Raw genomic sequence first — 22,732 nt, forward strand, 5'->3', positions numbered from 1 at the left:
GTTATATTAAAAAGTCATTCTATCATTATACAGGCTGAAGATGCAACAAAATCCCAACAGAAATGAGAGCAGATATGCAGGCTTATGTTTTAAAACTACTTCTTAACCACTGTTACTAATATTTGGATTACCTTTGCGATGAAGTAATCCCAAATGCTGAGCTCTGGAGGGACGAACTGTTCTTTAAAGATAGAGGGAGCTTCCTGTTCCACAACAGGGACATGGTGCTTTGGACTCAATGGTCCCTCCCTCTCTATCCCAGACTCTTCCTTGGATCCGCTACGTGATGAGAGAAGCCTGAATCGTTTGGACTTCCTGTCTGTGCCACTTGGTGAGGCTGGAGTGTTGAGAGAAAGTTAAGAGTGTGTTAAATCGCCCTTTCAAGCTGCCATTAAAATGCTTCTGATTGTGCCTTTTGCTCATTAAAAAAAAATAAAAAAAATAATAATAAATAAATAAATAAATAAAGCGCCTAGATTTTTTCCAAATATTTACAGTAACTTTATATCAGGTCTACCAAGCAGTAGCAAGCACTAAGGCAAACCCACACCCACACAAATAAGTTGGTGGATATCACTACGCTAACAGTCCAATTAATTTAACAGGAGTAAAGTGGTTTATAGTTACAAGGTCACCTTCAGAAGAACACACCAGTGTCACAAAGGAAACTACATCCTCCAAATGAATCACCTGGTGGGGGCGTCCTTGTTGGACTGCTGAGTTTTTCGATGACAGGGATTCGAGCGCCTCCTCCAAACACTGTCACCCAAAGCTTGCTGTTGAGTGGGTGTGCCATGATGCGAAACAGCTCGTTGCAGGAGTGAGTGGTCATGCCGTGAACAAACAGACTGAGGAAGACAGCAGTCAGGATCTCACACAGCAGCACAGCTAAGCCTGGCTGGCTTTCCTCACCTGCTGAGCTCAACAGACGAATCAGAGAGGCGATACCTGGTGAGAGGAACGAGTAAAGGACAGCGGGGGGGGAAAAAAAGAGAAAAAAGAAAAAAAGATATTTAGACAGCAGAATCTGAATATAGACTAAAAAACTACATTTGCTAATTGCTGAGTAAAACATTGAGCCCCACAGACAGCATTCTTTTTTGTATTTTAAGAAACATTTCATGGAAAATAGAAGTATACTAAAAAGTAAGTAATACATTTAAAGTTTTAAATGAGTCTGGTGACATCGTATACAGTACATGGACAAATGTATTAGGCCACACCTCTTAATCTTTGTCTTTAGGTTTTAGTCTCACTGGGACAGGTGTAATAAATCAAGCACCTAGCCATGCATTTGTTAAAAAAAAAAAGAAGGAAAGAAAAGGAAAAAGGGTCTTTCGAAAGAACTCAGGGAATTTGAGTGTGGTACTGTAACAGGATGCCACTGTTTCAACAAGTCCATGAAATTTCTTGCCGTCCTAAATATTTCACAATCAACAGAAAGTTGTCTGACTGCAAAGTGGAAGCGTTTAGGAACCACAGCAACTCTGCCAGTGCAGACCATGTAAAGCTACAGAGCGAGGCTGCTGAGTGCTGAGGTGTATTATGTGTGAAAGCTGCCAACGCTCTGCTGGTTCCAGATCTCCTCCTCCATTAACATCAGAACAAAAACTGGGAGCTTCATGGCATGGGTTTTGATGGCTGAACAGCTCCTGCAGATGTAGTGTGTGTGTGTGTGTGTGTGTGTTAGTGCATTTACCTTATCTGCAATACAGCTTAAGAAAAAGACGTCAAAAAATGATCCTAGTAGTTTAACCCAAAATCCTTACTCTTTGATCGGTTTAAATATTACAGTGCATAACAATTCAGTGCACTTCAGTAAATCGAGCCATTTTAACAAAAGGAACATTGACTCTATGTCTGCCCGTGACATAAGGAAATAAATACAGCGTATCATAGCATAGCCCACAACTTAAATATTGCCTTGTGTCTTATGTCTTCTCATGATATTCATATAAGGCAATATTTATGTTGTGTGCCATGCATGGTCACATTATTAATAGTGTTCATAATTAAGAGTTCATAGAGAAGTTTAGAAAAAGTTTTTATCTTACTAATTTAGAAACTTGTGCAGTAGGAAACACCACAATCCCATCAAATCCCCTATGTATGGAAGACCCGTAATATTAAGACATTTATGCAATGCTTCGTTCTTGAGTTTTCAGGCTCACAGTCGGTGTTCTTAGTCCATTAGCTAATTAATTTGCACAGATTTGTAGCTTAAAAGCAGTTTCATTATCGAAATTAATTAATTAATTAAAAAAATCTCAGTCTTTCCTCATTTAAAAGCAAATTAATGCAGGAAAGTACTTGAAAATCTAATCAGATCAACTAATCTGTACTTTATACCTGTGGCGAAGGTAGCTAAAGTGAATTATTCAGACAAAAGCATTAAAACATAACCATGTGTGTATCATATGACATGTTGGTGGGACGCAGAAATAAAACAGCATACCGATAACAAGATTTATTGCAGCGTGTCACAAACAGGAAGGGTGAGCTGGTAAAGACTTGTTTACTGTTCTTGTTTACTGAAAACAACCAAAATATGCTTCGGTGTGAAAAGTTTGTTTTGATTGATTTACCTGGCCACTGTGCAGGAGAAGTGTTGGGCTGAACAGACTCATCCATGCTTATAGCTTTGAGAGGCTGCTTCTGAGACAGCAAAACACTCTGGTACACAGTCCCAGTGAAATGGTTCACGTGGCTGTGGGAGAAACAGAAACAAGAAATCGACCCCGCAAAGTATGAGGTTGCGAAGCCAAACATTTATATTAAACATGAAAAGCTGTACAGAAAAGTGAGGAAAGGAAGGGGTAGGTGGTGTAAATATATAATGCTAAAATGTTTTACTCTGTTCCCAATTCTAGGATGTTGTTTCTAAGAGACACCACTTTTGAGCTCTGTTCTGTCAGGACATGAAATACTAATTGGCTGCATCTCAGGTTAGCTGCCTATATATGCTGTTTGGTGATAGAGAAGAAACGCTACGTAATAAAGAAAACATCAGTGCCCGAGTTCTCACATCAAGTGGCTTTCGAACATACAAAAATCCTTGGACGGTTAGAGAGGAAATCTTTATAGAGAATATGGAATGCTCAAGTCACCAGGGAGTCTATTAAGTTTCTAACATCCAATAAGTCCCCCTTTAAGCTCCTACAAAAAACCCCAATTGCCTCCACTTCAAACAGAATTCAAAAGTCAAAGGGAACGTCATTCAGAAGGAGCGGCAAGTCACAACTCTGAAGACATCTTTTCACAACAAACTTTATTCATAAAGCCACACATGCTGCAACTGTGCAGGTATTGTAACCTCACGTATGTTTAGGCTTCATTTTGATACACCTCTTGGCTGATTTCCTAACCAAATTAGACTGAAGATAACACTTCCTACCAGTGATTTTGTTAAGGTTCAAAATATTGGGGATGGAGACAAGAGAAAAATAACAACACTGGTCCGGTCGGGTTGAGTCAAACGATGATTTTAATGAACACACGCGTGGGAGATGGACACTGATGCAGACAGCCTCAAAATCTCAAAATGGTGGAGCATTGCTCAAACTTTTATAGCCTCTGGTGCCTCCACCTTATCATACAAAGCCTAAACATTCACATGCTTTCTCTCACACAGCGCCTGAGCTACGACCTTGGCTCCCTGTTTATCTGCTCCTGCTGAAATGGGGCAGAAAACTCCAGCACACTCTGTTCTCTTCTACTCAGACAAATTAGATTTCTTATAACTCAGCAGTATAATGCATCATAAAACAATATCATTCATTCACAACAAGTCAGCAGTTTAATGTAATGCAAATCAGTTTAACTAATGTAATAGTTATCAGCTTCTTCTAATTCAGGAGAATAATGCAAACTAAAACTACATAATAATTCACAATCTTTAATTAGGGGTATAACATGGCATAAAATAATATTATAATCTAACAGAAGGAAAAGAATTAAAACCCTGTCAACCTTGCAACACTCAACCCCCGCAACCTACATCCTCAAAATACCTTTTGAAAAATTCACACACTTGCTCAGATGCTCAAGAGGAAAAAGCGCTTCATCAAACCTCTGCAGCGGCACAACGGGAGATTTTTATATTATAATTACCATAACAAAGATAGTGTTAAATTAGAAATTGCCTTGCAAATTTAGTTACACTATTTAACTCAGAACAGCATGGGATAGATGGCTGTGTGTGTGTGTGTGTGTGTGTGTGTGTGTGTGTGTACACGTTTAAAGTATTTAGTGAGAAAGATGCCAAACCATGTGCTCATTTAATCACATCACTTAGAGTCGTGTTAACTTTGAAATAGTGAGGTCGGACAGCTTGCTCTGAACGAATAATGAAAGTTTGCTCTCAGTTTAAAAATGAATCTTCATCTTTTCTGATACATGACACACGAGCAAGTCTCTCTGCAGTCACGGCACTGTGACTCAGGTCCCAGTCTGGTGAAGCACTAGTTAATAAAATTTGCTACATTATTTTAAAAAGAAAAAAAGAAAAAAAGGAACTCACATAGCAACAGGGCTGTAAGCCAAATGGGTCATTAAAAAAAATGTTATAAATAAAAACACACTCATCCATTCTAAGCTTAAATCCTTCTGGGTTGTTGTCAGAGTGATTGGGAGTTATGGTAGATAAGAGTCTTAAATAAACAATGTTCCTCCCATCTGTCAAAACCAAGAATCTAATTAAGTATTTACAATAAGAATGACAAACAGCAGCCCTGCAGCTTTTATAATTCATTCTCAACATGATCAAAACAGACAAGTAACTGTCATACTTCTGTGTGGTAAACGTCCAACACATCTTTATTTCACCCCTCCCAAAAAAAAAAGTGCAAATCTGAAACAAAGAATATGCTTAGATGATCTTGAACAGCAGTTTCTACATTGCTATTACATGTATAGTGTTTGGCTGTATGACTGCATTACGCTCCCATTATAAAGTATGCTTGGTTACCAGCAGTCAGGTCCTGTCCCCATTATTTCTTATTATTCTGCTCCAATAAGCCTAAAAACACTAACACATATACAGGGTGAACCAGAGGACACAAATGTGCATTATTATTGGCAGCATTTTGGCTTTAATTGAACCACCAGGGACATATAATAACAGTAGTTATGACAGATTAATAATTTGTCTTAATATTCAGTGTGAATGTGATGGAAAATGAACAGAAATGTGTAATTAGCTTTGCTTGAATACATAAAGAATTCAAGACTTTTGCTCAGAGATGCAGCCCAGTGGATACCCACAATGAGCTCCAACCCTTTTGAGTCAGGTTATGTAAGAGTTTTTCCAAATTGCCCTGGTGGATTTCAGTTTAGTATAAAGCTACTCATGTACTCATGATACCTTGATGGATAGTATCTGTAACATGACAGGTTAGGGATTAAAAGTCTAAAAAGTATAGTAAAGTGGGTGTATTTAGCAAATGCTCAAGAGCAAATAAATATATGAGGAAATAAAGTTCTTGCAACACTTACCTGTATGTGTGTCCATCACACAAACACTGATATATACAGGCAGACAAGGAGGCTGCCAGTGTGTGCATCACATAGATCTGAAATAAGAAGCAATGAAAAAACAACAACAAAATAAAACATTAATTAGCATGAGAGTTCAATAATTAAGCTACACTTAAAGTTTGGTTTTCAATCAACGCATAGTTCCCAGAAATCTGATCAAGAGCAAATAACAGCTAAAAGACAAGTGACTGACACATTCATCTGTTGAATACAAAAACACATTCCTTTTCATTTCCCAAACACAAATGCTTCATGTGCAAACAGCCTCCTATATGCAGCATAGCAAATATATTCTGACTCAAAATATTGCAAAATGAACCAAAATCTCTCTAGAAACAAGTTTAATGATAAGGCAGCAATCAGCACTCATGGACACACACACACACACACACACACACACACACACACACACACACACACACACACACACACACCCCATCTATTAACATCAATTCTGATTAAAACTGCCTAACATTTGCCTTACTACCCCAGGTTATTCTTATGTTACGTATTGCAAAGTCTCCTGACATTTATAGGTTTATTTACAGCTCAGTCTCATATACTGTATATAAAAGATCAATATACAAGATTTCACAAGACTGCGGTTCTCTGAAAAACTATGTACATTTAGAGGAACTGAGAGGGCAAATAGCAGACAGGTGCAACACTTGATCATTAGCAAGTGTGAGCACCTCTATAAAAGCAGAAGTGTTTGCTGGTCTGGCGCATTCAGGTGTGTGTTAACACAATGCCACATTCTTCCCAGGAGAGGATGTACCAGCAAATTCACCCCAATATCAGACTGTGCAATGCTCAGAGAAATTGTAAAACAAAGAAATCCCAAGAGCTACACCTCAGACCCTACAGGCCTCAGTTAGCATGTTAAATGTTAAAGTTCATGTCAGTGCAATTAGAAAAGGACTGAACAACTATGGCTTGTTTAGAAGGATTGCCAGCACAAAGCCTTTTCGCTCTAAAAAGAACATGGCAGCATGGCTCAGGTTTGCAAAATTACATCTAAACAAACCACAAGACTTCTGTAACAATGTCCATTAGACAGATGAGACCAAAAGTGGAGATGTCTAGCATAACGCATGGAAACATGTTTGGTAAACCCCCCCCCCCCCCAAAAAAAAACAAAAAGCAAGCACCTTATACCAGGTGATACGTATGACAGTGGATAGGAGGTGAGCTTAGCTTATTTTGCAGCTACAGGATCTCAGTCATTTAGTCTACCATGACCTCTTTTAAATACCATATTTTTCTAGAGTGCATCTGTCGGACAGCTTAAGCTTCAATCCATACTGGACCATGTCAGAACAGTGACCCCTAACACAGCAGAAAAAGAAAAGAATCAAGGTGTTGCTTTGGCCCAGTCTAGTCTAGACTGACCAGGCTGCCTGAAATGCTGTGGAGGGACCTTAAGAGAGCTATGTATCAACAAATGACCATAAACCCCAAAGAAACAGAAGCAATGTGAGCGAGAAGAGTGTCGTATAGAGGTTTTCACAGGATTCGGTGCAGCCCTACTAATAAACTTCATGGATGCCAAGAAAACTACACAGTTAAAACTGTTGCAAACCTCTACTGTGCACATATGTTGGTGCAAAAACACAAACTGCTCACTACAGTTTTTAATATTATTTGAATGCAACATCTCTCCATCTTTCAACGGTTTGGCACACACATAATCCAAATAAAAAGCATATGTCCACAACAGTATGCAGTATATAAACCTACAGACATAACACAACAAAATCAACTCTTAATTATCTGGATAAGGAGGAAATTAATTGTCTCACCTCGTTGGTAACAACATCTGGATGTGGAGGAGAATCGAGTGCACTGATGGTTTGCAGGATGTCGTGAGTCAGGTTGGTCAAATAGACAAGTGGATTGGCCACCACTGTCTTTACATTGGTTGTACAAGCCATCAAAAGAGGGATGGAGGTGGGCTGTGAAGTCACCGTCACCACAGATTGGATGAAGTCATCCTGGGTACAAATGTCATAGATGAGTGTCAAATCATTATGGTACATCTGTAGATGTCTATCATAGTAAATACAAACCCCCACACCTATACACAAGGACACAAACTAAGGTTACACAACAGTAAACTTAGCAAACTAAGAAAATGTAGATGGATTCTACTTTCTTATTTCTTTCTTTAGGATGAAGAAAGAAAGACACCTCACTAAAAGAACAAGGAACAGAGGGGAGCTGCTTTGAACCTTTGACAGCACAGCCTTTTCTGTAGCTATAATGACAAGATGAGCCAATTCGTGTAAATGTCATACATGATTTCTACATACATTTTGTGTGAATGACAGTTAATGAGCAAAAAAAGAAAGCTTTGGCACTGGAGGGATGTCTGGTTCTTTATGTATCTACCAAATCCCTGAATATGACTCTGTGTGTAAGAATACCACAGACTTATGTTCGTCACTCTTGATGAATCACATTCAGCTGTCACCATCTTAACAGAAGCTCTGCACCCTGACTGAAGTCAAGGCAAAAGCAAAAATGCAAAAATTTCCTTGACACCAAAGTTTAAATTTGACAACCATGGGAGCAGAGCTTGTACAAAATAATCCAATTTTATCTCAAATCATCACTTGTGCTAACATTTAATAGCACTGTTCCCATGTTGGCTCATTGAATTGTTTACCTCCTAAAATTTTACTCTCTAATCGCCAGCCTGAGGCACGACCCTCCCTTAGGAGCTCCAGGAATCAGTACAGCCTGTCGGCCTATTGCTGGCAGTGTGCAGACAGTTGCCTGGGCACAACAACGAGGTGTGTGCATGCGCGTGGTGGTGTGTGCTAACACAAGCTATTCAGATGGCTTCATGTTCCGTCTATCATGCGTACTCTTTGACTCATCTGCCCAGTATCATTCCCTTCAAAGAGAATATGCTTCAGTTAAATTAAGTGGAAACTCTGGGCGGATTATACTGCCCAGAATACTTCACTGTCTGTAGTGAAAAAGACCTGCTTTAAATATGACGCAGTATTCAAGTATTGTAAGACAACAGAGTGGCCATAAAGAGAGCAGTCATAATTAATTATTCTTGACTTGTTGCTTAAGACTCAATTAATAAGACTATAAATTACTGCAAGAAGCCCCTTTGAAAAACCAAACCAAAACTACAAACTAAGAAACATGGCAGTGTTAGAAAACTTTAAAGCTATCACTTTTGTCACTTTTAAATCCATGAAGACCAACACTAGTAATCAATGAGCAAAAAACTGTTTCATGTTTAATTCTAAACACGCTGATAAACGCAAAATCAAAGAGAAAAGCATGAGAAAATCTTCCTCTGAATCACCTGAATTATAATTATGTTGTAATCAACTAAACATTTCATATCAAATCCCCCCCCCCAAAAAAACAATATTACTATTGTTCATTCATTCACTGACAAAACAGCCCCAACTGAAAGAAAAGTTGCCATTTTAATTACCTGGTGAGATTCTTGAAGCAGCAGTATGAGCTCCATGCGTACAGAGGCCAGACCTCCTCCGTGTGAGCCGTGCAAGCTGCAGTAACTCAGAAACATCCTCAGTAAGGGCTGGTTACTCTGCAGCCAGTGTCTCCTGCTCCTGTGGCTGTCACCACGGGGGCTCCCAGGCTGGCAAAAACATTCAGACTTCATTAGTTTTATAGACAGTCATTCAGCCTTTCTGTAAATCCACCCACCTGGGTAGGGCACAAACAAAAAGCAGCATGCTTTGAAATGGTATATATTAACGTGGTCTATCAACAATAGAGAAAAAAAAAAAGTAGTGGGTTTTCTAAAGTAATTTGTAAACACACAGTAGGTGCATTGTGCAAGGGTAAGTATATATAATTGGGTATGCATGTCTGACAAACAGAGATAATATTTCTTCAAAGTACGTCATTAGATATCGTTGCTGTTTTAATTTTAATATAGCAAGCAGCCAGCTATCAACACCCACCTGCTCCTCCTCCACTAACCCAGAAACAGGGACATCACCCTGGACTGACAGTTCTGGCAGGCAACGCTTATAGCTGCAGCAATGCTGGAGAGCCCCCACCTGAGGGGAAAAGAAACAAAAACAAAACAGAATCCGATCTTAAAAATCAATTAATCAACAAGGCGCTCCTCATCCATGAAATGTAACATTTATATGCACACAGACAAGATGCTCAATAATCATAAAGGCAAGAAGGAGATGTGTGGGCATTATGTAAAATACAAAAGTTTTATTGCGTGGCTTCAAGTCTGCAGAAAGACTTGTTATATAACACAAATGAATGAATAAATACATTAAAAAAAAAAAAAAAGAAAAATGAAATTTGACCTCAAAGTTTGCAAAGCTGTTTAAATATGTGTATGTCAGTACCTCTCTTTCTAACCACAGGCAGAGCTGGTAACGTAGCTTTCCTCCATCCAGTTCGTACCCTGTTGACAGTGTCCGGAGCTCATTGGTCATAATCTTCAAGCACGCTGCAAATTTCAGTTGAGTCACCAGGATATCATCAGACGGTTCAATGTAATCATTGCTGTCCTCGCTCTCCTCAACCAGAGATACTGGTTCGTGGAACACACTACCACTGCCACTCTTGCCATTTTTAGTTTCTTCTTCATCCTCATTTTCTTCATCATCTTTGTCGCTATCCCATTTCAGCTCTAGGGGCTCATCTGGAACTACCACTGACGGCTGGCTCCAATCGAAACTTAACACTGAATCCGACCGGCTGTTTGATAAGCTGTTGCCATCTGACTCATAGCCATTCAGAGCTGACTGACACCAATCCGGGTCCGATGCTTGTCCGTTCCTACTCCCAACACTGAGCTCAGCAGTGTTGCCTGTATCATCCTGGGGTCTAGAATGCTTGCGGACTTTGGGCATCTTGGAGAGGACTTCGAGTGCAAGCATAGGGCACCCTGCATGCAAATGTGCATATGCAGCTGTGAAAAACAGTCTTCTCTCATCCAGGCTGATGGAGTCAGCGCTGCGAACCTCAGCAGTCAGACCAACTTTTGCCTTGTTTGATGAGCCAAAATGCCGGCGAAGGAGGAGTGGGTGAGTACGCAGGTAAGTGTAAAAGTTGAAAACCTCAGGGTTACAAGCCGACACAGAAGAGGTACCTGCCACAGACAGAAAGTTAGACAAAACGGTTTCATCTATTTCTTTGGCGAGTCCTAGCAACAATACCTGCAAAGACAAGCTGTGATATTAGAGGAAAACAAAATACAACTATACCTGACCTAACTGAATCACTGTCAAAGCTTCAGACAACTTCAGGTATGCACTTATGAGAGAACTAATGACTGACAAAACTACCTTATCTTGTCACTCGAATGCAAATACAAGATGGCACCAGTGTTCACGGCAAGGATTTCTGATCACTTCCCAGTTTTATTTAATACTGTAGCGATGTGAATTTGAACAGTGATGGTCCTGTGTGGCAAACGCGCACTATTAACTCCCAGTCAATCGCTCACGTCACGGATGCTTTCCTTGACTCTCCCCTCTCTGATGCTAACTGTAATGGGGTTTTATCAGCGGATGAGCTTGCTAACCTCTTTTATACTACATGCGCTGACATTCTTAACTCTGTGGCACCTCTGAGGATTAAACGTGCCAAATCCTCACAACCCTGGCTAAATGATACTACTCGCGCCCTTAGGCGTGAATGTCGTCGTGCTGAAAGAAAATGGAGGAAAGACAAACTCCATGTCTCTCTGGACATCCTCCATAATTGTTTATCTAAGTATCAAAAGTCTGTTGAAGCTGCCAAACCTGCCTTTTTGTCTAGCATTATTATGACTAATAGCCACAACCCCCGAGCCTTTTTTAATACTTTTAACTCTGTGATAAACCCTCGCACTACCACTTATAGGGATGCCTCCCCTGCTCTTTGTGATACATTCTTAAAGTATTTCTCTGAAAAAATCTCAGCTCTAAGGGCTTCTCATCCATCTCATTCATCATCAGTTTTAGACCCAGTTCCAGCCTCTGAATGCTTGACTGTCTTTCAACAGTTTGAGCCAGTGTCTTATTCTGCTTTAAAAGATATAATTGATCATCTCAAAATCTCTGGTTCCCCGCATGATATTCTTCCTTCTCGTTTCTTTAAGGAAGCTTTACATGTTATTGGTCCTTGTATCTTATCTCTGCTGAATGCATCATTGTCATCAGGTTGTGTACCGTCTGTCTTTAAGCATGCTGTTGTGCAACCTATTATGAAAAAGAAAAATCTTGACCCTAATGGTCTCACTAACTACAGGCCGATCTCCAAACTCCGTTTTATTTCCAAAATATTGGAAAAGGTAGTTCTAAAACAACTTCAGACCTTTTTAGATGCAAATGGTATTAATGAAAAGTTTCAGTCTGGTTTTAAACCTCGCCACAGCACAGAGACAGCCTTACTTAGAGTTTTTAATGATCTTCTTTTAACCGTTGACTCTGGCTATTCCGTGGTTTTAGTTTTACTAGACTTGACTGCTGCTTTTGACACTGTTAACCACAACATTCTTCTATCAAGATTGGAACATGTTGTTGGTCTCAAAGGTACGGTTTTATCTTGGTTTAAATCCTACCTCTCAGAGAGGTCGTTCTCTGTTGCTATGGGGCAACACTCCTCGGCTTCTGCCCCTATTTATTGTGGTGTGCCTCAAGGGTCCGTGCTCGGTCCTGCTCTTTTCTCTTTGTGCATGTTGCCGTTGGGATTAATTTTTAGAAAATACAACATCTCCTTTCACTGTTATGCTGATGATATCCAGATTTATTCACCTTTGAAATCCGATGTGTCTGCTTCTTTGCAACCTCTGTTCAACTGTTTGCATGAAGTTAAAATATGGGTATCGCATAATTTTCTTACATTGAACGAGAATAAGACCGAAATCATAGTCTTTGGTAGTCGCACTCTGCTAGACCAGTTAGCTGATTCCCTAGGCCCTCTCGCTAGCCATCTCTCGCTCACTGTAAGAAACCTTGGAGTGTTTCTGGATGGCTCTTTTAAACTTGAGAAACAGGTCTCCACTGTGGTAAAAAACAGCTTTTCCCAATTGCGTCAGATATCTAAAGCAAAGCCGTTCCTTCCTTTAAAGGACCTTGAAAAGCTTGCCCACGCATTTATCATATCCAGATTGGACTACTGTAACTCCCTTTACTTGGGCCTCCAACACTCTTCTCTTTACCAGCTTCAGTTAATTCAAAATGCAGCTGTGTGTCTTTTAACAGGTACGAGAATCTATGAACGCATAACTCCAATTTTAGCCAAATTACATTGGCTCCCTTTTAAATATCGCATAGATTTTAAAATTCTTTTGTTCACTTTTAAAATTCTGAATAATTTAGCGCCCAGCTATCTTTCTGAACTACTCGACTTATACAATCCCAGCAGAGCACTTAAGATCGTCCAATCACATGGTCCTAGCACAACCTAGGTCTCGACTGAAGTCGAGAGGTGACCAGGCCTTTGCAACCGTGGCACCTAAACTCTGGAATAACCTCCCTGTTCATATTCGTACTGCCGAGTCTATCCAGTCTTTTAAATCACGTCTTAAAACTTTTTACTTTGGCTTTTGATTCTAACTAGTTGGCTGTTCTAGCTTGTTGTGTTGTTACCTATTGTTTGTTGTCCTGTTTTATTGTTTGTTTTAATTGTCTCGTGCTTTTACTGACTGTGAAGCACTATGGTCAACATTGTTGTTTTAATATGTGCTATATAAATAAATTTTGATTTGATGTAGATGGAAGCTCAAAAACTGACAGTTAAATTAGAGGTGAAGCATCATGTTCACTCATTTTCATTGAGGTATAAAAATGTCAGAGTACCTGGCAGCAGAAATGTCTACAGAGTTAAAGAACTGTTTTGCAGTTTTTATAAGCTGTGTTACCTTTGCTAGAACCATACTAAGCATGCTCTGAGAAGCATCATTTACCAACCACATGTCACAGCATTTTAATGTGGGACTGGTTGGGCCCTTAAGTCAAAGTGAGGTTCACTTTAAGTTCATTTCTTCATCCATTCATAATTCATGCTGGTTATAATTTCTTTTAATAAATTGAGCTCTGTGGTCAGAAGGTTCCTTGTGCAATTTCAGCTCACTTAACGAACCAAAAATAGTTGCAAGGTTGTGAATGAGGACTTAACCTTAGTGTGTATTACAATCTGCAGCACTTTCAGTCTACCTCGTGTTATTATCTGACAACCTATATTGGACAGCCCTTTGATATTCTGACAACAAAGGCTATATCAAACAGAAATTTACAAAGGAATCTTTTGACAGGCAGATTCTGGCTGAATTACATTTTTCCATTCATAAATAAAATGGCCCTTGAAACAACTGTTCTATATTTTAAAGGAGTGGTAAGATAAAAATCAGAAAACTGGATTGGATTCCTATATTATACTTAAATTTATCTGAGAAACTCCATTTAGAAAAGCTAAAGTTCACTGTAGACAGCTATTAAAACAAATGTGGTCAGAAATGATGGTATGTGTATGAACCTAAATTTTCACTATGCCCTATTTTCTTGATTTCTTAATTAGCTTAAAAAAAGAAAAAGATTGTAGTAATGTGAATCAGACAGTGAAACCAAGTGTAACAGATCTATTGTTACAAATATATTTTTTTATGGAATTTTTCTAGTTAAAGAACATAAAGAGCACAGCAGACCTACCAGTGTCATATCGGTTCTCAGCAGACCCAGATCTGGCAATGTTAGCTTTTTGTTCAAGTAGAGTATCCAAGGCTTTGCTGTAGTCCTCCAGGACCCAGTAAGCCATGCTCCGCAGAAATGGGTCTTGGTGTGCCGGAATCTGAAATTCATGAACTAATTACAACGGCTCATCTTGCGTTTTTTCATGTTATGGATTCAAACATTTGGTATTTTGCTCAAATTATACACTTAAAACTGAAAAAACAACTTTTGGTGTCTGCACACCTGTTTGTCTTGTCCTAAAACATGTCTCTGGAGGATCTTTTTGTAGGTGGATGCCGTCTCAAACTCAAACTCATACAACCTTGAGATCACCAACGCTAGCTGGAGGTCCTGCATTTTCTCTATACACACCTAGAGGACGACAAAGAAGCCAGGTATTTTTTAGCAGTGGATTCTGTTACTGGCAAGACTGAGTGAGGTAGAGCAGATAAATAATACATATGACTTGGTATGTGTTGATCATCTGAAACTGTTGTTTACCTGTCAAAATGGAAAGGAAAGGGCCAAAAATGCAAACAACAAAAGCCTGTGCTCACAGCAAAAACTGAGTGACTAGTTCAAGTTGTTGTGGTTGCTCCCAACTGGGAAGGTGTGAGGTGCATATCAATGAGACTACCTCCCAGTCAGACAGACTTGAGCAAAGTCAATGATAGCCCTTTGCCTGAGTGGTGCTTATTTCCATAAAATGCTTAAAGGGCTTTCAGTTACTCATGCAGATGAAATAATGTGACCCACTGCTTCAGGGACTCACTAAACAGAAATAACCTTGACAAATTAAAGGTTAAACAATCGACATGACCAGGAGCAGCTTTCTGGACATTTCTGTGGCTCGCACTGATTGACGCCAAGCTTTCAAACCACTATTCACAACAAACACATGTTTTCACATTAACTAACCAGCACTCTCCAAATATAATGTAAGAGGCATTAAGTAGAGTCTAAAAAGGGGGTCAGAGATGCTGGTTTATGAATGAGATAACATGCAACTGATAATTCACCCAAAAAGAAGTAGCGACAGCAACACCCAAGAGTCAATTGCCAACATCAAAAATGCTTCAGAGAATTGTGCTAAAAGCTTTTGACAAAGACACCACAGTGGAAATGTATTGAGGTGTTTTAATAATACAAAGAACACCACAGAAATACTGCTGGTGTGCTCTGTTTTTGAGCAATGTGGTTTCTCTGCTTTTGAATAGATCATTAAACATTGTCCTTGACTATGAACTGTTGAGGAAAAAAAAAAAAAAAAAAAACACAAAAAACCCCCAACGCTTACTAAGTTACAGGCAGTTTGCAAATGAAAAGGAGGAGCACTTGACTTAACTCATACTGCAGTAAGGTTTCTAACTGAGGTTTAGCGAGCTGAGATGCGTCGGAGGTGTTGAAGGGAAAAAAGATGGTTCTTGGAAACACTGTTTTATGTCTGTTTTCCACTTGCCTCCACAGCATCCTTAAGGGAGCCGGCTAGAAGGAAGAAGGCTGCAGAATGCTGGAACCGCTGCTTTCCCAGCAGAGAAAAGGCATTTTTCAGTGCTGCTTTTCTCCACCGGTCTTCGCTGAAGTTGTTGTGGAAAAACTCTGTCATTTTAGCATTCTTCTGAGACCTGGGGAGAATGAGATTAGGGATTGAAAGCAGAAATATTAAATTCACTGGTCTTCAGCGTTCTAACATAGCTAGCCTTGGTTAAATCTAGTAACAAATGTGATAACTGTATGTGTATTTCATATGCAAAAATCACGCCAGTTTCATTTACCTGTACAGTCCCCAAACCACTGCCTTCTTTTTCAGTGCAAGGTAAAATATAGCTGCATCCAGAGGATCATTATTTCTCTGAAAAGAAGCCTTGGCAACCTGACAAAATAGAAGGAAAAGTACATTCAGTCTCTCCCACCGCACACCACACAGCATTATCCACAGAACAAGTTGCAAATTTATGGGTCATTTTAGGGAGTAACTCAGTATGCTGCAGTTTAGAGCAGCCTCAGCACAACTGTACTCCCATATACCTGCGAGTATTTCACTTATAAACTGAACACCCATGAGGAAGCAAACAGGCCTAACATACTATTTGACATCCTTCAGAGCTGTTAAGTGTGCACGCTTAAATTATACGGATGCTTTTTTTTGAAGAAAAAAAAAAGAAAAGGCAATCTAGATAAAAAAAATTAATTGAATCAATTTATTGGTTAATGTTCACTCCGCAAAATACAATCGAAAACCGATGTTACATCGTTCACTGTACGTTGTTCTTTTTTTCATGGGAATAGCCATTAAGATATTACCAAAAAATAGTTTCCCATTTTGTGTTTATGATCTTCAAACTAGTTTCTAATATGTATTACCATGTAGATCCCATAAATTACCAGATCATGAACTATTTGATCATTAAATCTTTAGTAAGATATTTTAAAAAAAGCAAACTCTTTAATACGCAGATTTATAACCAACTATAGTCTGAAAATTTCTACTTCAAATAAGTCAATTTACAAAAGTGGCACTGGCTCAGGGATTAGCATTTGGGATCCGACAGCTAACTTGTTCGCCTCACCTTTTCAATGCATCTGCGTAACTTGTTAGTGCTGCGAAGCCACCAGCCAACACCCATTGAGCGCAGCTCAGGCCAGGTTGGCTCTCCCTTTTGCATTGCAGGTAGCATGTTCAGGAGTTCTTCCTCAGCTTCAGAGTGGAAACCCCAGGCATAGTGACATGTTGACAAGCCTGCAAAGAGAGGAAAAGGAAATTATAAATCTCTATTTTTACAAGGGGCGATGACATTACTGTGACAGAACGCAGTAAAAAACAAAAATGTCAATAACTTTTGTTTCTGCCCATTCAGGAATTACAGTGATAACAGGGCTATAAAACTACAAGCAGCAAAGCAGAAGTTCACAAAAGACTCAAAATCAAGACCTCGCATCATTTTTGAAGGACATTTGACATAAAAGAGTTTGAAACAACACCACTGTACCTTGCCGCAGTAGTTGTGCTCTGTGGGCTGGAGGCAGCGAAGTAGAGAGGAAAGTGTGAAGTCTGACAGCTAGCAAGAACTTCAGACCGCACTCATCCAATGTCTCTCCCCCTGGAGGTAAAAAGAATGATAACAGAGCTTATTTACTAAATTTTTACCCATCTGAAAAGTCTGTATTTATGTTATCATTTCCTTGCAGTACCTTTGCTCTTGCCCTGGCTGTCATTGAGGTCTATGCTTGTAGAAGCAATGGTGTCAGCCAGTGCCATGAGAGACATCTGCTCCATACGAGTTAATCCTGGCAAACTGGAGTGGAGGAGATGGCTGGACAGAACCTGGGCGTGTTCTGGACCGAAGTATGTAGGACTGTACTGGGACAGGTCTATAACCTGGAGACAGAAAAGGTGCCAACCTGTTAAATTCACTGTTTGATATTTCCAATTTACAAAAGACAATACAGAATCGGTCAATAATGTTACAAAGCAGAATACAGCATCACTGGATTCAATTTCACAACATAAGCATGATATTCTATGTGTAAACTGACTATATAAGCTTTTTCAAATGCAGTAACCTTTTTTTCAAAAATCTAGAGATTAGTTAATAATGTAGATTTTTAATGCATTAATAAGGCCCATCATGAAGATTCGACTGGCCTGCTTTTTCAGGCAGGAGTAAATTTAAAATAAACCTTGAGATGCATGTCTTGGCTACCAAGAACAGACGGCCTGTTAGGAGCACTGGGACATTTCCTGCCGTAAAAAGGAGCTTTAGCCAGATGTGACACAGCAGGCAGGAATGAGCTGATGGACCTTTCAGAAAGAGTCTTATTCTCACTGCAGTGTCCCTGGTCCAAGGATGTGTGCACCAAAGATGCATATAAATGGGCCAGCATAAACAGGTTAAAAATGTGTTATTTTTATATCGTACTAAAGCAAATTTCTAGAATTAATATGAATACCGCTTGCCAAAAAACAAGTGCTTTCAGGACTGGGTGATAATATGTCGATTATTGATCTTGCAGCAGTAAATCCTTCTGCATAAAACATCTGAGTCTGCATGTCTAAATGAACCCAGTGTCACAAAGTTTTCACAACAGCACAGAAAATCAGTTTTCTTAGAAAATTAACAGTCATGTCATTTGCATGCACTGAATGGTAGGGAGAGAGTCCCAGTTTGGATTAATGCTTTCTGTAATCTATACAATGGAATACAGAAAGAGCTCACCTTATTTCCTGTTTTCTCTTGATCACTGTCCAGGGGGTCCAGATCCATCACGTTGGGTGTGTGAAAGAGCTCATCATAAGCATCGGTGTGGCTGGAACCATGCCCACTATCTCCACTCACACTGCCCACTTTATCTGTAAGGAAGTGTAGGACAGAGTTAAATAACATGAGACAAGTATTTCACAAGAGGCCTGAAGAAAAGTATCCTCCTGCTGGGAAGATGGCAGATTAAAATATCAGAGAGCTTTAAAAAAAAAAACAACAACCCAAAACTGTATACATGCATTTGCTTTCATTCTTTTCACCATGTATCCCCAGACAGATAATGAGGGAAAATCTGAAAGAAGTGTAGTTGTTATTCTCAGTTTCTTCACCTTAAGGCGAGGTGGTTAATAATAGTAACTGGTTTTACAATATAAATACCATTTCTTTGTTCTTGTTTGTGTACCTGCTTTAATGCATATCTGCAGAACATTTTTGATTTCTGACAAATATGCAGGCATACTCTCAAAAAGTCATAAACATTCATTTTCAATTCAGCACTATCAAACTGTCACCACTGGTCTAGCTTTAGGGCTGTTATTGCCTCCAGAGGAATAAGCCCTATTCACATGGGATTGGTGTTAACAAGGGACTTTATGTATGACCTTTAAAAATACCCCCCAACATCTACGTTTTATGCTGCATATTCACGTGGCATGAAAAGTCTGTGTTTCACTCAGATTTACTGACGTCTCTCGATACCCCTGGGGACCTAATATTAATATTAATTAGTGCTGTCAAACTTAACACGTTATTAAAGCTGTCATCATGATTAATGCGATAAAAAAAATTTAACGCTATTAATGCATCTGGAGTGCAGAATGACTCAAAATCCCTGAAATATTTCTGTCCACGCATTTCGGGCAGTTTGTCCAAGTAGTTACCTTCACACATGCGCAAATGGGCAGTTGATCTGGGAGTAACGGCCAGCTGAACCAATCACATTGTGCAAGAAGGAATTTTCTTTTCACCGAAGCACTTGCAGCTTAAAATATGACATTGATGCGAAGCATATGTTAGTCGGGGATGCTGCTAGGACTTTGGCTAACACGTCATCCAGCTTCCGACAAACCACTCACGGAGCATCGGGGACTCAGTAAGTCTACCTCACGGTACCGTTCCGTGAGTCGTTTGGTACCGGGCCGCGAGAGTTGAGGCTCGGGTGTGAAATGTATGGTTTTCAGGGTTTTTAGCGTTATTTTTTTATCGTTATCTCGGTTTTCCTGGGTCTTTTCACGTGTGTTGTGGATAAAACTTCTTTTTTTCCCGTACCGGTACTAGTTTTATTTTGTTGTATTTATCCGCGACACCTTAAAGGCCGGTCCGTGAAAATATTGTCGGGCATATACCAGTCTGTGGCGCAAAAAAGGGTTGGGGACCGCTGCTTTACATAGCTTTGGTTCCTCGTTTCAAGGACTTTAAGTGCCTCCCCAAGCGTGACAGAGAGAGAGTGTTTACAGAGTTTTTTGTTAACATGAATGTTCAAGATGTTCAATAAACATGTTAAATGCATATATTTTCCCTTTTTTTTCTGAGTCTGTTTGCTCATGCAAAATGAAATGTGATTAACGTAGATTAAAAATGAATGATATTTAATTGTGATTAATCAAAATTAATCTACAGTAACCCTGTGATGAGTCCGATTAAAAATTGTAATTGTTTGAAAGAACTAACATATATATATTATATATTAGTGTATACTTACCTATTAGTATGTAGGTTTTTAAAAAGTTTTAAAAAGAACCTGTGCTAAAACTATTCAAATTCTCTTTGAATTTAAGCACACATTCTTTGTGTTTATTCTCCGTTTACTTCATTATATTGCATAAATGTCTGTTACAAGCTTAAATATAAAGTTGAAAAAGCCAGCTAGCCAGGCTATTGATCAAGTAATTGCAATTAATCACGATTAATTAGAGAAAATTGTGAGATTAATTAGTTAATTTTTTTAATCTATTGACAGCATTAATATTAATATTAATAAGCTGCCACATAACTGCCGAGCATGTTAAAAAAAAAGGCAACAAGTTCTTTACAAAATGCTGCCAAGCAAGTCATGCTTCTGACTTTTGTTATTCTGATGGATTCAAGCTCGCCTTTTACCTTTCATTTATTTTCATTCAACTGCCAACAGAGCATCCATAATGCTGTTTATAGAAAATATCAAAGAAATCAGTGACATCCTGATTATTAGTGGACTTATACTATCACAGAACATCTTTGTTTGATGAAGTATGTTATGTTATTAGCTGTGGAACATTTACTTTGAATCAGGTCACAGTTGACTTCTGCAATCATTACATAGAGGTCCCAAGATAAACGGTAAATGGACTGGTTCTTTTATAGCACTTTGCTATTCCACTTGAGCACTCAACGAGCTTTATACAACAAGTCTCAAATAATAATATTAGACTTGTGTGAATAAGGCTTCAGTCTTAGTCGTGAAATGCTTTCACCTGCAGAGTGCCAGGTCAACAAAGGAAAACAAAAAGGCAAAAACAGCAGCAAAAAGTAGAAAAACAAAAAAGCCAAGGCTTATGCTTTTGTACCCATGGTGCAGAGTGTTCTTGTTCACCAAGTCTTCTTGTTCTTCTGCTTTCAGTTGCTCCCGGTCCCTTGCATCGTCTTCTATCACACAGCCTTCTACATCTCGTCCTTCATTACATCCATAACCTTCTCTTTTCCTGCTGCCTGGCACACTTCATACACTTTTCTCAGACAGGCATGAACATTTTCACACTTTTCTCTCTTGTTTAAACACCCTCAAAGTTCAAACCTTTGTAGAAAACTAAGTCCAGTATTATAGAATGAAACCAAAGATCAAACCCTGTTTTCAGGCTACCGCACATGCCTTTGACAGTACAAAATGTTTTGTTGATATTGTTGTGTTTGTTGGGGAGAAAACGTACAAACAGTACAGCACTTCAGAGTCACACTGCTAGCGATCAAAGATTTATGTAAATGTGACTGTACAGGAGACACTGCACGGAGGAGACTGAATGACAATGGTCTACAGCCAATCAGGACGGAGAACACAACACGCTGTTAAAAAAAAAAGAAAAAAAGAAAGAAAAAAAAAAAGCATGCAAAATTGCACAGAAAAAATCCGAGAAACAGCGAGGCCGCGAAAAGTGACCCGCGTTATAGTGAGGGACCACTATTCTCAAATCACATGCTGTATATACCCACCAGGTTTTGGTGTGTCGTCATCAGCTCCTAGAAGGGCGTAAAGAGGCAGTGGAGGGATGGAGCTTATCTCTGTGTAGTCAGCGGACGAGTTCTCTGCTTTGCTGAACATCTTCTGATCCGTGGCTGTGCTGCCCCCAACACTGATGGTTCGAGACCGCACACGTTTTTCGGGACTGGTGGAACTGTCTTGAAGTGTTATGATTTCTCCAGCAATGCATTTCACGAGATGGGAGAGGATAGCTTTGGCACGGTGAACCTGAAGACAGATGAACAATATCAACATAATAAATCAGAATACATTTCAGATTTTGTTCAGCAACCACAACAAAAGCAGTTTTTGGAAATTTTCATGGCTTTTAATTGTATCGGTCCACCTTACTACTGCTTAAGCTATTGTGGAAATCAGACAACTATTATTAAAAGTTTTTTTTTAATAAAATATTAAACAGCCCATAAATAATGCTTCTTTGGTGCTTCAAACATATTGTAGCGATACCAAATAGCAGACTTTGGCATGTACTGATTATACAGTTTACTCAGCACTTAGTTCTGTCAGGAAATCTCAAGAAACTACACTGGAAGCTCCATTAGCTGAAGCAACACGCAGGTAACTGGAAGCCAGCTACTTAATACTTCAATCCAATTTAGTCAAACACATCATCGACAAATGCATCCTGTGTACCCACGCAGGGGTTAAAGAGGGATCTGAAATGGCATTCAAGGTCCTTCAATTACTGAGTAATTAGATTTGACCGGAAGTTTAATACAAAATGAGCTCAGGTTTCATATCCTGCAGTTCACTGGTCCTTTTAGCTGATGCCACACAGAGCCATTGATTAAGTAACTTACTCAATGGCTCTGATGTAATAGAGATATTGGATGAGAAATTTGATCTGTACACGACAAGTTATCTGGATATTCCACACACTAAAATCTTTTTGAGTTTTTACAAATGAAAAGACAATAAACAATTAAAAACAATTTAAGGTTTACACTGGACAGTGAGTGGGTAGTTTACTCTGTTGTGGTTTAGTTTATAGTGACTGACTATGTTGAACTGGTGCAGTG

General features: G+C 39.2%; 1 protein-coding gene across 3 annotated transcripts in view; it reads right to left on the minus strand.

Moving 5' to 3' along the window:
* dmxl1 (Dmx like 1) overlaps positions 1-22,732 on the minus strand; it is a 63,973-nt gene that overhangs the window by 18,702 nt on the left and 22,539 nt on the right. For all 3 annotated transcript variants that reach the window (XM_085367414.1, XM_085367413.1, XM_085367415.1), the window contains exons 20-36: positions 21,665-21,920; positions 18,434-18,567; positions 17,409-17,595; positions 17,207-17,317; positions 16,787-16,956; positions 15,992-16,089; positions 15,676-15,841; positions 14,460-14,588; positions 14,196-14,334; positions 9,903-10,651; positions 9,495-9,593; positions 8,999-9,166; positions 7,338-7,529; positions 5,494-5,570; positions 2,586-2,707; positions 691-948; positions 132-337 (exon numbers count right to left, since the gene is read on the minus strand). In XM_085367414.1, coding sequence (XP_085223540.1) covers positions 132-337; positions 691-948; positions 2,586-2,707; positions 5,494-5,570; positions 7,338-7,529; positions 8,999-9,166; positions 9,495-9,593; positions 9,903-10,651; positions 14,196-14,334; positions 14,460-14,588; positions 15,676-15,841; positions 15,992-16,089; positions 16,787-16,956; positions 17,207-17,317; positions 17,409-17,595; positions 18,434-18,567; positions 21,665-21,920 — 3,261 coding nt within the window. The remainder of the gene's footprint in view (positions 1-131; positions 338-690; positions 949-2,585; positions 2,708-5,493; positions 5,571-7,337; positions 7,530-8,998; positions 9,167-9,494; positions 9,594-9,902; positions 10,652-14,195; positions 14,335-14,459; positions 14,589-15,675; positions 15,842-15,991; positions 16,090-16,786; positions 16,957-17,206; positions 17,318-17,408; positions 17,596-18,433; positions 18,568-21,664; positions 21,921-22,732) is intronic.

Source organism: Diplotaxodon limnothrissa, linkage group LG12 (assembly GCF_057381915.1).
Source record: "Diplotaxodon limnothrissa isolate DT_005_m linkage group LG12, D_limnothrissa_male_GT1.1, whole genome shotgun sequence".
NCBI classification, from domain to species: Eukaryota; Metazoa; Chordata; class Actinopteri; order Cichliformes; family Cichlidae; genus Diplotaxodon; species Diplotaxodon limnothrissa.